This window comes from Callithrix jacchus, chromosome 7, assembly GCF_049354715.1.
Source record: "Callithrix jacchus isolate 240 chromosome 7, calJac240_pri, whole genome shotgun sequence".
Classification (NCBI taxonomy): domain Eukaryota; kingdom Metazoa; phylum Chordata; class Mammalia; order Primates; family Cebidae; genus Callithrix; species Callithrix jacchus.
In genome coordinates, this window is record NC_133508.1 from 135026213 (window position 1) to 135042856 (window position 16644).

A 16644-nucleotide genomic window follows, 5' to 3' on the forward strand; every position below is an offset into this window, starting at 1 on the left:
TAAGAATCAACACTACAGGGCAAGAAAGAATTTTGGCTTTGTAGAAGTGTCAAAGGAGTATCTTAGTTTTGGTATTAATTAAGTAAGAAGCTTAGAATCCAGAATTTTGAATTTAATTAAAAGTTTTCATTTATAGAAAGTTTTCATTTATAAAGATTTAAAAATTGTTTATTATTGGATGAATGCTTATGGCATAAGACTTTTTCTAGAGATTGACCATCCTTATTAGAATTGTCTAATCATTTTTGATTCATGTTTGAAAAGTTTTAGAACATTTTGAGAGGTTGAAATTTGAATATAAAGTAAATGATGCAATTTATGGTACATTTTTGTCACTGAATCATAATTTGAGAGATGAAAGCGATCACTTTAAAATGCAAATATTGAGGTCTTGGAACAACTGGGTCCATTAATTTAAAAAATTGAGTTATAAGTGTCCCTGGTATTTTAGAGTAAAACAAATTTTAGATAAATTCAAGTAAAATACAAACATTAAAATCCTAAAACCACTAGATGGGGTAAATATTGATGTAATCTTATGGTAGAAAAGGCAAACCTAAGCAAATAAAGGGCAAAATCACATATCACAAAATAAATCTTCGCTAGAGATGATTACACAAATTAAAACTTCTGTGTGTATGTATATGTGTATATATATGTATATACACACATACAATTTTATAATATAAATACAAATATACAAAGTTTTATATTTATAACACAGTCATTTGTTATAACAAATTTAATCTCTAATTTTCTGAAGAGATAATTGCATTTATAAAAAATGAAAATGCTCCCTTCTCCCAAAACCTTGCCACTGTCAGCTACTATTTTGCTTTCTGACAAGGCACAGCATCTGCCTAGAAATGACAACAGGTGGAATGAGTATGGACATTTTGGGGAGAAAGCCAAGGTAGTGGAAAATCCACCAGACACAGGAAATCTCCGACAGCAGCCCATTAACATGTTGACACTGATAAAGTCTAAGACACTGGTAAGATGGTGTCTACAATGTCACTTTAGAAATCTTTATGTACATCCAAGATTTTCACATTTCGTTGGTTTATTTAGTTCTTTTGCTGTTTTTTGATTGATAATCTGTACACTTTCATTCAATCACAGTAGTTTTTTGTTTGCTCTGTTTTGTTTTCTGTCTAGGTTATCAATATTTAATATATAATCCCTGAAAGATTTCAGGGCTAGAAAAGGTCAAAATGCTTTTGTTATCTATCATCTTGCACTTCTTTTATTTTAGATATAAATAATATCTTTGTTCAGAAATTTTTACACCTAAGGAAGAGATGCCTAGAGATGGAGATCTTACATTTAATTCAAATTGATTAAGAAGAGAGAGAAAGCTGGGAGAATTCCTATTTAACTCCAAATCATATAGTAATCATAGGCACACATAGGGAAAAAAGGCTTGTGAAGGGCTGTAGGTTCTGGCCTTCGCGCTCTATCAGTGTTTGGTTTGTTCAGGTCATTCTTTTAGTAGCACAAAAATAATTTAACAAGAACAATTGAAGAGATGATTTGGGGCTTTTATGCTATTACAAGTCCCAAATGTTCATTTTGATGAGAATGATGGCATTACAGTGCTGGTAGGCTCTGTGGTCACCCACTCCCTTTTCCCTTTCAGAACCCTGCATTGCTGAAACTTTGCAACGTTGAGTCTAAACTCCACCGTCTTTAGCATGAGTCACGTTTTCTTTTTCTGCATAGATAGAGGGAATTTTTAAGGGTTCAAATCTCCAGTTGACTGCTAAAGATGAATTTCAGTGAGGTCTACTTAAGAGCACATAAGAGCAAGCTTTTCAGCTGATATTAAACAGAAAATGGAGATGTGGGAGTAGATTGCCATCCAATACAGAAGAATGAATTTCAGTAACTCCAAACTACATTTTAGTAATGATGATTTCAGAGAAAATGCCGTCCAATAACACCTCCTGTTTTCTCATTAGGACTGCTTTGAAACAATACTGTCTTGAAGGAGGGCAGGAGAAAAGCGGTTGTGGTTACAAAAGGGCTACCTGAGGAATCCTAGCAGTGATGGGACTATTTTGTGTCTTGACTGTGGTGGTGGATACATGAACCTACATACTTGAAAAAACTGTACAGAACTAAATACAACACAGACGTAGAAGTAAAACTGGAAAAACTTGAATAGGATTGGTAGAGTGTGCCTGTGTCAGTATGCTGGTTGTGATATCATACTGTAGTTTTGCAACATGCTACAACAGGTGAAACTGGATAAAGGGTACACAGGGACTCTCCGTATTATTTCTTACAACTGCATGTGAATCTACATTTCTGTCAAAATGAAAAGTTTTTAAAAAAAGCAAGAAAGGTAACATATACACATAATTCCATCTTGATGGTAATTTTGGTTATTACCAGAAGATAATCTTTGAGACCCAAATAAATGTCCAGGCTTTCCAGAGGTCAAACCAGAGAAATTTTTTCTAAAACTTTCTAGGTACCACATTGATATTGATGTGCTTATTGGTAGTTGAGTTGTACTACATGACTAATATAATATCTCTTGGAGTTAATTATGGATTAACATAATTTTAAATGACTATAAGTAAACAAGGAATTTCATCTTAATATCTATCTCCTGACACATTTAATGTATATAAAATATCCATGGAATGAATGCTTGACAGTATTCTAAAAAGTATAAAATATGCAAATAATAAAGGTTATTTTATAATTTAAATGTAGTTTTCACCATAGACAGATTTTCCTAAGCATATCTCATGTTTCTAAAACAAAATTAGTGACACATTTAAGCAGTAAACATTTTAACTGCATTTGTATATTTAACCAGAAAGTAGGCATACTTATGTAGTTGACATAATTTTTACCTTGATGGTCGGAATAGGCCTTTTGGGGATAAAACAGTTTCTCTTAAGTGGTGAAAAAACTGCATTTTGTTCTTTGAATCTAATCTTGTTTTCTGCTATGATTTTCTTGCGCTGTTCAAGATAAGGTCCAAAACTTGGCAGTTTCTAAAAGGAAAACACACAAATAAGAAAATATATTAGCTCAGAGAAGAGAAAAATTAGAAGATATATAAATACTATCTACAAACAAATGTGTGTCTAGGGATTGTTTCCTGTATACTGTAACTAGGTCTTCGCTCACTGTTTTGGACCACTAGTCTTTTAGGTATCAGGTTCCATTAATTATTAAAAAGAACATAACAGTACAATATTTTTACCAAATACGTATTACATATGCAAATGTTAATTAAAATACATTTCTAAATGAAATAAAGTTCACAATGGCAAACCAAACCCATTCACTTAAACAACAGATATTAGTTAAGCCATTTGTTTGGTTTGTACAGACAGGAGGTAAAACCTATTGATGCTTTTTTCCCCTTCATCAGGTTTTTAGTGTGATATAGACACAGTTGTAGTCCCTGACAAATACTTTTGTCAATAGCAAAGGTACTTTGCCGAAGTTCTCATCTGTATCTCTATTTTATTGTGTTCAAATTCTTACTACATCTCTTTAAAGATTGTAACTAATGTTGATTGCAATTTACTGGAATGGCTGAAAAACAAAATGGTAAAAATATTGATTTCTCTGTACAGAAAATAAATTTTATTTTGCATGGAGGCAAAAATAGAAATGAAAAGGAGAGGAAATATAGTGCTTAAACAAACTCCATCAGTATTCAAAATCACATCACGGTGCTTTAAATTTCAAGGTTATTCAATTGTACTTTACAAAGTTCATTTAGAAAGATACCTGGGCGTCATGGAAAAATGCTAAGTGGTTTCAAGTTAACACGAAAATGCCCTCATACCATTCATTATCCCACAATTATTTTCTCTTCACTTTGTCCTTCCCCTCTTCTAGAACCTTTGATCTTCACTTTTACTGACACATACTGCTGGTGATAGTCATCACTGAATTCCAAATGTTTTGTGTCGTCCTGTAACCTGGAATTGCTAGGTCTCTTTCATAAGACTGCAAAAATACCCTCTCTCTCCTGCGGAATAAAGCCCATTTATCTAGCTGATGGAGGTCTGGAAAACTACAGCACTCCAAGGTCATCCTGATCTCTGACCTAGCAAGTATTTTGGTGAAAAATCACACTTGTTTCAAAACACTGGCCTCCACATTTCAGCTTGCATAACGCCCCAGGAAAACGAGTTCTCTGGTCTTCTAGAGATCTCAGTAGAATAGGTAAGCTAAACTTAAACCATGTTCCAATTAAGCCGAACTGCAAACTGCAAGTGCAAATTTACAAGAGCAAAGAACATATTTATTTGAAAATATCTAAGATTGTTACTTCTATTATAAATTCATTATTTTTATGTCAACAAGTCAAGTAAATAGAAACAATGTTATGAATGCCAAATTAATTTATATACAATTAGACTAGAACTGTGTACTTCAACTCTACACCTTAGTGCTTTCCTAAATTATAATATTTGATGGTTGCAGTAATATGAAATGATATGATGGAGGGAGATACTATTTTGTATCTATTTTGCTATAAAATAAGCGATACTTACTTGCTTAAAGCATAAAATAAGTAAGAGTATAAAACACATATATAAGCATCCTTAATAAAGGAAAGACAATGCTTTTTTGAAATGTCCTCTTATGAAATGGCTCCTTGGGGCAGATAAAGTGTTAGGGATTACACTTGTTGCCAAAGAAATGCCCTTGGGGTCCAGGTAACACCACATAAGGTGGTGAGCACATGTCCACATGATATAAATCTTGTGAAATAAATCTTCAAAATGTCACCCCTGCATGCTTCTCTTATACATCAAGGGCATCTGAATCCTAATCTAATATACTCAAAGACTATCAAGAATGGTTAAGTGTTGAAACATATGACCTCTGCTTCTAGCAGATGCCTCATGTTAGCAGGCTCCATGAAACCCTGTTGGGGTTTTACCTTATTCAACACCATCTAATTTCACCGAAGAGTTTTGTAAAGGCCGTTCAAAAGAAATCATTCTTGGAACTTTTTAATCTATCTTCCTTTAAACATGCATCAGAGGATAGTATTTTTAAAAAACATTTAGATGTTTCTTTATCCAAATGGAGACAATGAATGTAGTTAAATTTAAAACATAATGATTTCAAATTGTTTCAACAACAGTAATAATAATAATAAATACTTGAAAATCTTTTGACACTGAATATAATATAGCCAGTGTAAATATCCAACAGCCTAATATTTTCTGTCATTTTTGCAATGATTGACCACATTTGCCATACATAAATTATGTCATACAGCCTTCCCCTGGCTAACATTCTAAGTTTCTAATGTGCTAATTGGTTTTATAATTAGTCCTAAAGAGAGAATCTCAATTGAACATAAAGATTCCTACAGGATTTTCTTTGTGCATTGGTTAGAAGAACTAATGGACTAAAAGGAAAACTTGCCAATTTTTTTTTAATTCAAAGCACAAAAATACCAAATATCAGTGACTGCTCCTTCGACCTTCCACCAAGCATCTCCAAATCAAATTGGGTTCATTTTTGTTTAATTCCTCACTGCTACGTGGAGCTCGCAGAGTATAGTATCAGGTTCCAAAACTTAAAGGCTGCTGTAGACATTTTGCTTTCCTTATTAGTCTGAAAATGTAAGTGCTTTAAAAAATTATGTTACATGTATTAAAGTAAAGTAGTCCTAAGGAGTACTAAACATTTTCAAAGTTAAGTTTTCTGAAAACAAAAAAGATCAATTATCTCCTGCACCAAAGGATCACCCAATCACCTTTATACATAATACATTTAGGCATACATTTGTGTTCTGATCTTGCAAAGAAAAAAAAGGAAAAATTATAAAGAAAAAGAAAAGCAAGCAAGGAAGCAAAACAAAGCTAAGAAAGAGTGAAGATGAATGCATAGTTGGCCAGTGTGTGTGTGTGTGCAATCAGTGATGATTAATAAAGCATTTAGTTCAAATCTCTGCCTGAACATATAGTTAATTGATTTCCTATTGCAGGAGGAGAAGCAGCAGGACCTGACAGTGCCAGCAGCAGGAGCTTTTCCTCTTCATTCATTATTTTCTTACAGAAAAGTTGTAGCCTGCGGTAACTCAAAGTGAGAGGTTTTGAGCGTCATGCTATATTTCTTAAACAAAGGAAAAAGTTCTTTAGGACTATCAAAAGCTGCTTTGTAACTGATGAACTGAACAAAGCTCAGAAATGGTGTGATTTTTGTTTCAATAGTTTCTCCAGGGATTCATCATTGATGAATTTGTTCTCACTAGAAAGGCTAAATCCTACTCATTTAAAGATAACAGTATCTTACACTAAAACTGTCTCTATCCAGATATAAAAAGCATTACATTGCCGATAGAAAAGTGACAACATAATGAATCAACAATGATACCTTAAGCCAGCAAAGCTTTAAGGTAAAGAAGTCTATTTGGATTATAATTTATTCATGGATCAATCTAAAGGTAATTGAGCATATTATGAAGTAGAAAAGGGTTCTTGTTTGTAATAGAAGCAAGCACTTGTATCTTCCAGTTTAAATTGCATAATTTTTATGAGAACAGCAGCAAGTTGTCTAATAGCACTAGTTTATAATACTGTAATGGATCAACTCTATTTTCTTAATCACACTCTCTTATCTAATTGGAAACAATAACAGAAAGAAAAGTAATTACTTTGATATCTAAATGGCAATATGTGAAAGATGAAAATAATTCAGATTTATATCAGAATATATCACTCAGTTCAGATATATATATATATGTATCTCATTCATTATAAACCTAAAATCTATCAATCAATCAATCTATCTACTTAACTATTTCCTGTGTGTGTGTGTGTGTGTGTGTGTGTGTGTACACTGACTGACTATAGGATATTATATGTAAAGGATATTTAAAAGTTGACTTTTTTTTTCCAAAAGACATGTTTACATATGATGTAGTTCTACTATTTATCAGTCTTTTGACATTTATTCAAAAAATACAATATTTAATATCCACTTCGGGCCAGGAACTGTCCTGTGCTACATTAAAGGCTGCACAATTTCCATACAGTACAGTACAAATTACCATTGTTATTAATTTTATAAATATCTTTTGCTATTCATTAAGGGCTACTGTCAGATTGAATTATATGTCAAATATACCTGGTTATTGCATTTGTCTCAAGGCATGACTCCTTGGAAAACTGTTTGAACTCAATAAAGCCACCAATAATTGCAGGGAAAAATGAAAAAAATAAATTTTCAGAGAGTTGATCTTTAGCTAATTGAAGTAGTTCTTGGATATCTAAAGTAAAAAATATGGGGGCAGTGTGGTATAATGGTCGAGAGCATGGGTTCTCTGAGTCAGTTTCATTGTCTATAAAATAGCCATTGTGAGGCTTGAATAAAGTAACCCATGTAAAGTTCCTAACTCACTCTAATTTCAATCGCTGTGTGCTCAGCATGATTCAAGGTAGCACAGGAGATAGAGATGAGAAATCTCTTTTCTGTTCCGTACTTTCTAAATTCAATTACTTTTCTTCTTTCCTCTTTTCAATTATGAAAGTAATCAGTTACTTACATTTGAGGCTGATTTTTATTTCAAAATCAGTTTTAGCATGGTTTAGAATCAGAAGCTCAGATTTTCCCATGTGTAACTGGCATGTAATGCTTAATCACTGATATAACAGTAAGCAATGTTTCATGATATTATCAAATTTGGACAGCAGAAAACAATAAAAAGATAGAAACAGAAAGACCATCTACATATTACATATTATTACAGTGCTGTAGATGGTCCATGATGCAAATCAGGACACTGGTCTTGGACATGTAAAATATATAAAATAGGAGTATTAGTTTAACCTGATAAATACAAGCATACAACTTTTGATCAAATGTGTGATACTAAATCAGTCAAAAGCAGAGACAGTTCATGTTTCACAGTGAAAGTAGAAAGTCAACATTCACATAGTGATTAGGGAAATAATTTAGAAGTCAAATTTGCATTAAAATCAGTTTTGCACTCATTAGCTGTGTGACTATGAGCCAATTACTTAACTATTCTGCTACTAATTTTCTTTATCAATGAAATGAGAATGATAGTATCAAACGCACGATGTTGGTATAAGCATTAAATGAAATAATATTTGCAAAATGCATGCCTGCCAATTTATTCCCATAAGCCTTAACTGCTTCTATTGCACTGTGTACTGTGCTCTGTGTTTCCGTGTTTGCTCAGGCATCCCCTCTGCCAGAATGCCCCATCCTGTCTTTTTCACCTGGTACATGCCAATTAGGCTGTTTCGTTTCAGCTCAGTCTTCATAACTCCTAAGTAATCTCCTTTACCGATTACCCTCCCTGCCCAGTGGCTTAGCATATCCTGGGCCTATTTTAATCTCTGCACCTAGTATACTGCCTTATCATCATTAGCTTATGCATCCATCTGCCCAGCTTGAGTTCCTGACAGGTAGTTTTTGATTCAGGACATAATAGGTACCAAATATAATTTTCAAAACTTAATGAATGAACGAATATCTTGAATATACTTATAAAATCTTTCTGGTTGTTTGAACTGTCAAACAATCCCAAACAATTACTTTCAGAAAGAAATTAAAGTACATAGGTTCTTAAATATTACATGAAGTAAAAAAATCATACTTACAGAAAAGCTATGATTCATACATTCAGAAAACATAAGGAGCCAGACACTTAAAATTTCTATATAAAAGATAGAAAGAGCCTATATTAATAACATCTGCAATACCCTGTGACGAGGGCTGTGGCAGAAGTGACACAAACTGTTATATGAACAGTGACAATGTGTATCTAACCCAGGCTGAGGGGTCAGAGATTTTCTAGAAGAGGTGTCATCTGAGCTAAACTCTGAAGGATAAGGTGAAGGTAGGATGGCAAGTGGTGCAGATGGAGGCGTGAGGTCAGGAAAGGGGAAGAAAATGCTCCAGGTGGAAGAAACAGCAGAGGGAGAAGGGTGACAATTCGGAGAAGGCACTGGGGAGCCAACAGACTGCTAACCCTCTGATCCATCGTTCATAAGCTACAAGAGGGTGAGGCACTTCCCCTGTGAAAAGCAGGCAGAGCACATTTTGTTGCGAAGTGATGAAGTTGGAAGGTAAATTAGGAATAATGTCAATCACGAGAAGAAAAATCTAACATTCATGGAATGCCAGTAAAGGATGATGGAAGTAAGACCTGCTTTTTGCCATGTGCTGTGCAGGTGCGGGTTCCTAGGCCACAAGGACCTGGAGGCTATTCTTCCACAAGCATTTTATAGCCTTACGAAGATGACTGACTCTCATTCAAAGGAACTGAGATAAGAAAATTTTTATTTTAATATTGAAACAATTTAACTCATATCAGGTCTCTCTTTAAAAACTGTCATTTTTTAAAGTAAGCATTTTTGAAGAAATACCTCTAGGTTGGGATTTAGGAAATGTGGCATTGATGGCATGTTTTAGAAGAAACCAGAACAAAGAGATGTTCCAACCACTATGCATGGAGAAATGCAGAATTTAGAAGGAGAGGGGGAATAGAACAGAGAGGAAAGAGTAAAAGAATGTGCAAAAAAAAAAGAAGGCAGAAAGCAGGAGCAAAGCCTGTTAGTATGAGGCTGAAAGACTCACACTAAAAAAAAAGAGGGTGAGTCATTATTTAATTTTAATATGTTTGCATTGCTCCAATCTCAATTCTCCTCCATAGCCTCAATCTAGGAACATCTGCTACACACGTACATGCCTTGGTGAGAAATTTGGAGAAAAATTGGGGAAACAGGGTTGAATTTCATGGTTGGGTTGGCATATAGCAAATGGAAACCAATGGGAGGAAGATTTAAAGGAGATTCAGAATTCAATGACAGCTGGAATTTATAGCCAGAAGGAACCTAGAGAACAGAATCTCGGGGTTTTGTAGCAATCTCCAGAAGGACAGGACTGAGTGAAGTCAGCTGACATCTGGCTTATATACATCATTGTAGGGAGAAATAAGGTACATAGAGGACATGCACAAATAATCTTATGGAACCCAGATCCAGTGAGCAATTAATTCCAACTAAGAGATTAATACAATCTTTATAGTGAAGAAGGAATTCAAACTATGCTGAAAAATTCTGAAAGGGGAAAATGGTGCCTAGTGGTTTGAGGAGAAGAGAAGTAAAGGACTGAAGTGAAGAAAGTACAGGATTAAGCTTGCCCTTACGTAGCTAAAATATACGAAGTGACAGTGAAATAGTGGGGGATGAAGCTGGAGTATCTACAGACAGGGCTCTGAATTCTGGGCAAAGTGTTTGGATTTTGCTCATTGGAGTGCAGGGAAACATTAGATACTTGAAAATTTGTGACTAGATCCTCAGAGTGACAGAAGGAAGGGTGCTTGTGGGATGATGACGGTGGCAGAAAGAGGAGAATGATCCAGAATGTTGGAGATGGGATTCTGGTAGTGGCAGGAAAGTGAACTAGATGAGTTCTAACATTATCATTATTTTCAAAGATGTTAGAGTAGAAAATTTAAAAAGTCTCTATGGTGTGATGGTTAACTTTATGTATCATCTTGACTGGGTTAAGAGATGCCCAGGGAGCTGGTAAAACATTATTTGTGGGTGTGTCTGTCAGGGCGTTTCTAGAAGCAATTAGTATTTGGATCAGTAGATCTAGGAAAGAAAATAAGCCCTGAGTAAAGGAAATGTGGGCAGGCATCCTCCAATTTGTTGATGGCCTGGATAGAACAGAAGGGTGGAGGAAAGGCAAATTATTTCTTTCTCTGGTGTGAGAGCTAGGACATCCATCTTCTCATGCTCGTGGATATCAGAGCTCTAGGTTTTTGGGCCTTTGGACTCTAGGGCTTATACCACTCGCCCAGCCATCTCCTCCACCACCTGCTGACCCCCTCACCTCTCAGTTCTGAGGCCTGTAGATTCAGGCATAGAGTTAAGTATGCCATTGGCTCCCCCAGTTTTAGGCGTTCAGAGTCGGACTGAAGTGTGCTACAGGTTTTCCTGGTGCTCTGGCTTGCATAGGGCGTGTCATGGGACTTCTTGGCTTCCATAACCAAGTGAGATAATTCCCATATTAAATTCCCGCTTATATACCTATATATAACTAATGGGTTACATATAGATATAACCTATAACCTACTGGTAATAATAATATAACCAATAGGCTGCAGGTAAATATATGAGGGAATTTAATATGGGTTATCTATATATAACTTATTGGTTATATATGGATATATAGATGGGAATCTAATATGGGAATTGGCTCTATTTCTCTGGAGAACTCTAAAATACATAGTATTCAGAAAAACAGAAACAACACTGACTAGCTGTCCCCACACCAAAGGTCCAGCATTGGTCTTCACTCCCACACTGCCTGCTGACTGCCTCACCCCGACTCACGATGGCTTCTGCCCTGAAACTCCGGCGTGTATCATTCTTCCTGACAGACTTCTATTGCTACCTCTTTGCTGGTCATCTTTCTGCAGAAGACCCCTCCTTTATCACCATCCTCTGCTCAATCAGATTCTCAGCTTTCAAAATTACATAGCAACTTTGTTAACTGGGGACTGCATAGGCTATGAGCTGCCAAAGAGTTACCTCTTTGTCAAAAGGAACATAAAGCAGTGTTGGTAGACAACCTGGGAAGGTAAAGTAGACCTAGTTTTACTCTCCTTGCACTCTAAAGGACCTTTGCTAGTATTTTGCAGAGATGATGAGGTAGGGGAGGAGACATGGGGAAAATCAGTTTCCTCAAAAATAGCTGAGTGAGGGAAGGAACTGCACCATCATCATCACCTTCACAAATATCAGCATATTAACTGATCATGGCTATATACCAGCCACTTTGCAAAGCACATGAGTACATTATCTCTTCTTTGTTGTAAATAAGGTGGGTATTCTTAGGCCGGGTGCGGTGGCTCAAGCCTGTAATCCCAGCACTTTGGGAGGCCGAGGCGGGTGGATCACGAGGTCAACAGATCGAGACCATCCTGGTCAACATGGTGAAACCCCGTCTCTACTAAAAATTACAAAAAATTAGCTGGGCACGGTGGCGCGTGCCTGTAATCCCAGCTACTCAGGAGGCTGAGGCAGGAGAATTGCCTGAACCCAGGAGGCGGAGGTTGCGGTGAGCCGAGATCGCGCCATTGCACTCCAGCCTGGGTAACAAGAGCGAAACTCCATCTCAAAAAATATATATAAAAATAAAATAAAAAAAAGGTGGGTATTCTTGTATCCATTTATAGACAACACTGAGTGGGAGAAAGACTAAGCAACTTGCTACAATTCTGACCATTTAAATGGCAGAGCTGGGATTCAAATCTAAGTCTGCAAGATGTGAGACCCTGTGCTATGCTGTCACTCATATTTCTTTGTAGTCCTCACAAAATTTTGTATAAGTTAGGTGTTTATTATACTTTTTATTTACATAAAGAAGCATACTACCTACATACTCCATTCCTTGAAATCTATGCTTCCTGTTTTTCTTATTCCACAAATTGTGAAGGGAAAATGTTTCACACAGTAGAAGCCATTAAAAAAATGCTGAACACATACCAAGCAAAATATCTGAATTAGTTTGGTCCTGTTTATTACTGGCCTCAAGTTTAATGAGCTCAAGTTAATACAGGTGAAAGGCCAGGGTGTTACATGCAGAAGTTAATGAAATACCATAGAGCTGCTGCGAAAATGATTATAGCCAAATGTGAATTTAATATACTTCATCTTCAAGAAGCAATGCCCCATGGGAGGCATCATGCTGGGGGAGGTAATGTGGCATATTGCAAACAGTACTAATCCCTTGAGAGTGAGGATATGGGGTTCTGATCTTAGCTTTGCTGTCAGCTGGTTTTGTGACCCATGGCAGGCTGGTGACTCTCTGTGTCTCAGTTTTCTCATCGGTAACATGAGGGGACTTGACTACATGATCTAGGAGGTCCCTCCTAGTGTACGATTGGTTTCGTTTCCAAATTCACAATTAGAAATCCTCAGGGTTTACGCCCAGGTGGCATCACATTGTCTGTGAATGAAACATTGAATTGAGCCATAAATTATAACTCATTCCATCCAACTTAACTATAGAACATTTGAAGTCTATTTGGCTATAACATATGGATATCATGGATCACGTTTATCAAAATTCCAAGGTTGGATGAATTCACAAACTGTTTTAGGCTTCATCAGTAAAAGGTAAAACTAAAGATATTCTTGCTAGTTTGCTTCATTATTAAATAATGAAATCTGTGTAGAAAATTAATAGAACTAAAAATATTTTTTAAATGAAAGCTATTATAAATCTGTATGAATTGGGAAATTCACACAGTTCATAACTAACACTACACTGTAATTATCTTGACAAAGTTTGATGTCAAGCTACAAACTCATCTGAGACACACTGTCTAGAAAATAAACCACAAATATTAGAAGTGAATATAAATGATAATAAGCATGAAATTACTAAAGAAATAAGAATAAAATATAGATACACATGTGGTTGCATTTGGCATATATTAGAGTTTTAGGATTTGGAAGAAAAATAGAACCTTCTATTAAAGCAATGCAATATCCAGAATGATCATTGCTCTTGGGATGCAGAGACTAACTGAATGACCAGGGGCAAGCCACTTGCCCTCTGTGAGCCTCAATTTTCATCTGCGTCAAACAGAAATAACAATGATCATCTGCTCATTTGTTCTTCACAACAATTATTTAAAATAGGAAAAGCATTAATAGATGACTAAAATACAGCTGTTACTCTTTTGAAAACTGTAAGGCATTATAGAACCAAAGTATTCTTATATTGTGCACAAATCTGATTTATGCACAATATAATAAATGATGTAAAGATGAAATGAGCATTCTGAATTATAAAAGTGTCACAATATATTAACTATACATAAAGAGAGATTTTCTCAGCAAGTCTTTCCAGCGCCTAAGGAGGACTTGGATGAAATAATTTGCTTTTGAAATCCACCTTCAAAATGCTACTGCTTTCATGGCTAAATGTTGCATAGAATGTCAAGAGCAAAAACCAATGAGGGAAAATGGAATAAAAATTGCCTTGCACAATGGAATGGAAGCAAAGGAAAACAGAAAAATGAGGTGATGAGGAAAATAGGACTGCTATAAATATAGAGTAAAAAGCATACAGGACTCAGGCTATATTTGGAGCAAGAATAGGTTAATCAATTTTCTTCCATATTTATGCAATATGATACCTAATATCCTGCTATGCAGAAACACCAGGATGACTGTTTTAATCCCTTTTACAGCACAGGGCATAAAATATTACATTTTCTTTCTTTCTTTCTTTCTTTCTTTCTTTCTTTCTTTTTTTTTTTTTTTTGAGACAGAGTCTCACTCTGTCGCCCAGGCTGGAGTGCAGTGGCACTATCTTGGCTCACTGCAACCTCTGCCTCCCAGGTTCAAGCGATTCTTCTGCCTCAGCCTCCTGTGTAACTGGGGCTACAGGCATGTGTCACCACTCCAAGCTAATGTTTTTTATATTTTTATTAGGGATAGGGTTTCACCATATTGGCCAGGCTGGTCTTGAACTCCTGACCTCATGATCTGTCCACCTTGGCCTCCCAAAAAATATTACATTTTGATCCATCTAAAACCCTATTTAGTTGCCATTCAGAACATACTGGAATAAAATGATAATCATTTTGAAAGTCAATTTTTAGTAAGTATGTTAAGCAGGAGATTTATATTGGAAAGAAAATAAAAGCAAGTGCAAGATTTTTTAACATAAAGAAAAGATCTTTCTAATATAACTAATTACCATACATGTATGAAATATTTGACATGGGAATATATCTTTTATATGTTTGGCAAAGCACTCCACAAATAATAGCTTCTCCATGCAGCTACAGAATACATCCATAAATCAGAATTCATCTCAAATTCAGATCTCCCAACTCCAAGCCGGCTGCACTCTCTCTACATTGGCCATGAACTTCCTGAGGTTATTGGCTACAGTTTTGCCCAAAAATACGTAAGGTTTTTGGTGTTTTAAGCAAAGATACTGAGGGAAAGACCTAGTCAACTACATCTTTGGGGGAGTCTCCTTCTTTCAGATACATTTGTTGAGTATTTACAATTTGTCTAGCACATGCTTTGGGCTGGCTATCGAAGACATAGTAGAGAATAAAACAGACATGATCTCTTTCCTCAAGGAATATGTAATAACTTCAAGTGCAATAGGATTAAACATAAATAATCCCACTCATCTGCCCTTTCACCCTGTGTTTTCTCTTCCACTGCTAAGAGAAGTATCCTATGTCCTTTAAAAGACTCCACTCACAGACCCCATCTCACATACTCTCTGATCATCTGAAGGAATTTGCTTGTCATTTTTATCTTTGACTATTCAACAATTCACCCTCATTTTTACATTATTTCCATTAGGACATAGTTATACCTTAATTCCTTCCATCCTAAAAACAGATATACTAAGCATAATAAAACAATTCCTATGACTCCACAGCCACTTTCGGGTATCAATAATATACCTCCCTTCAAAAACCTTTTTCAAGCATTTTTAAGTGTCTGTTCTCACATCTTCACCTCCTATATCCACTCCTCAACATACCCTTTTCAGGAATTTATCCTCCATTCCAAACAATTGCAGTGCTCCCATGATGAAGTTAACAACCTTTATTGTGCAAATCCTGTGGCCACATTTTTGTTTGTGATCATCTAACTTTATCTGTCAGCATCATTAAACCTAGCTGACCCTTGTTTCCTTCTTAAAACTCTATCCTATGGCTGGGCACAGTGGCTTATTCCCATAATCCCGGCACTTTGGAGGCTGAGGTGGGAGGATAACTTGAGCCTAGGGGTTTGAGACCAGGCTGGGCAACATAGAGAGACCCCATCTCTATTTAAATACAAGAAACAAAACCCCCACTATTCTATTTTTTATCCTACATCACTTCTGAGTGTCTCCTTGGCTGGGTAATACATACACCCCAAATCTCTTTACTTTTCACCATTTCCATTGATACTGCTCTAGCCCAAGGCTCAATTGCCTCATCCTCGGGCTACTGCAACAGCCTTCTAACCAATATGCCTACTTTCTATTTTGACTTGCTCTAATGCATCCTCCTTATAGTAGCCTGAGCGGTTGTCTTAAATAGAAACGACGACAGATAATTTCTCTGCTTAAACTCCTCCAATGAGTTCATTGCACTCAGAATAAATATCAGAAAGCATCACCATGACTGTAGGGTTATCTGGCCCCTGTCCACTTTTTCAATATATTTTAACCAGTGTTCTCTTTATTTACTACTCTCCAAGCATATTGTTCTTCTTGCTATTCTTGAAAAGTCTTATAAGGTCATATGTCCTTAGGTCCTTCACATTAACTATTTTGTTTGGTCTGCATCTGGATCTTTCGATGGTTGGATGCTTCACATAGTTTAGGACTCAGATAAAATGTCACCTTCTCACAGAGGGACTCTCTGACCACTTAATCTACAGTAGGCCTTCCAAGTCACACTCTTCACATCTCCTTCTTAAAAATATTCACATCATTTATTTGCTTATTTTTAAAAATCTTCAACCCCTGTAGAAGGTATAAGCTACTATAATAAAGTGTTCACTAATTTTGTTTACTGGTATTTCTCCAGAACCTTGAGCAATGCCTGGCTCACTGTACACTCTTGAACGA

General features: G+C 35.9%; 1 protein-coding gene across 4 annotated transcripts in view; it reads right to left on the reverse strand.

The window, feature by feature from the left end:
- Positions 1-16644, reverse strand: part of DPYD (dihydropyrimidine dehydrogenase) — an 895784-nt gene that overhangs the window by 17843 nt on the left and 861297 nt on the right. For all 4 annotated transcript variants that reach the window (XR_008473049.2, XM_035252229.3, XM_054236576.2 and 1 more), the window contains one exon: positions 2868-3011. Coding sequence is in view for 3 of the 4 variants with exons in the window: in XM_035252229.3 (XP_035108120.1) it covers positions 2868-3011 (144 nt within the window). In the remaining variant the exon portion in view is untranslated. The remainder of the gene's footprint in view (positions 1-2867; positions 3012-16644) is intronic.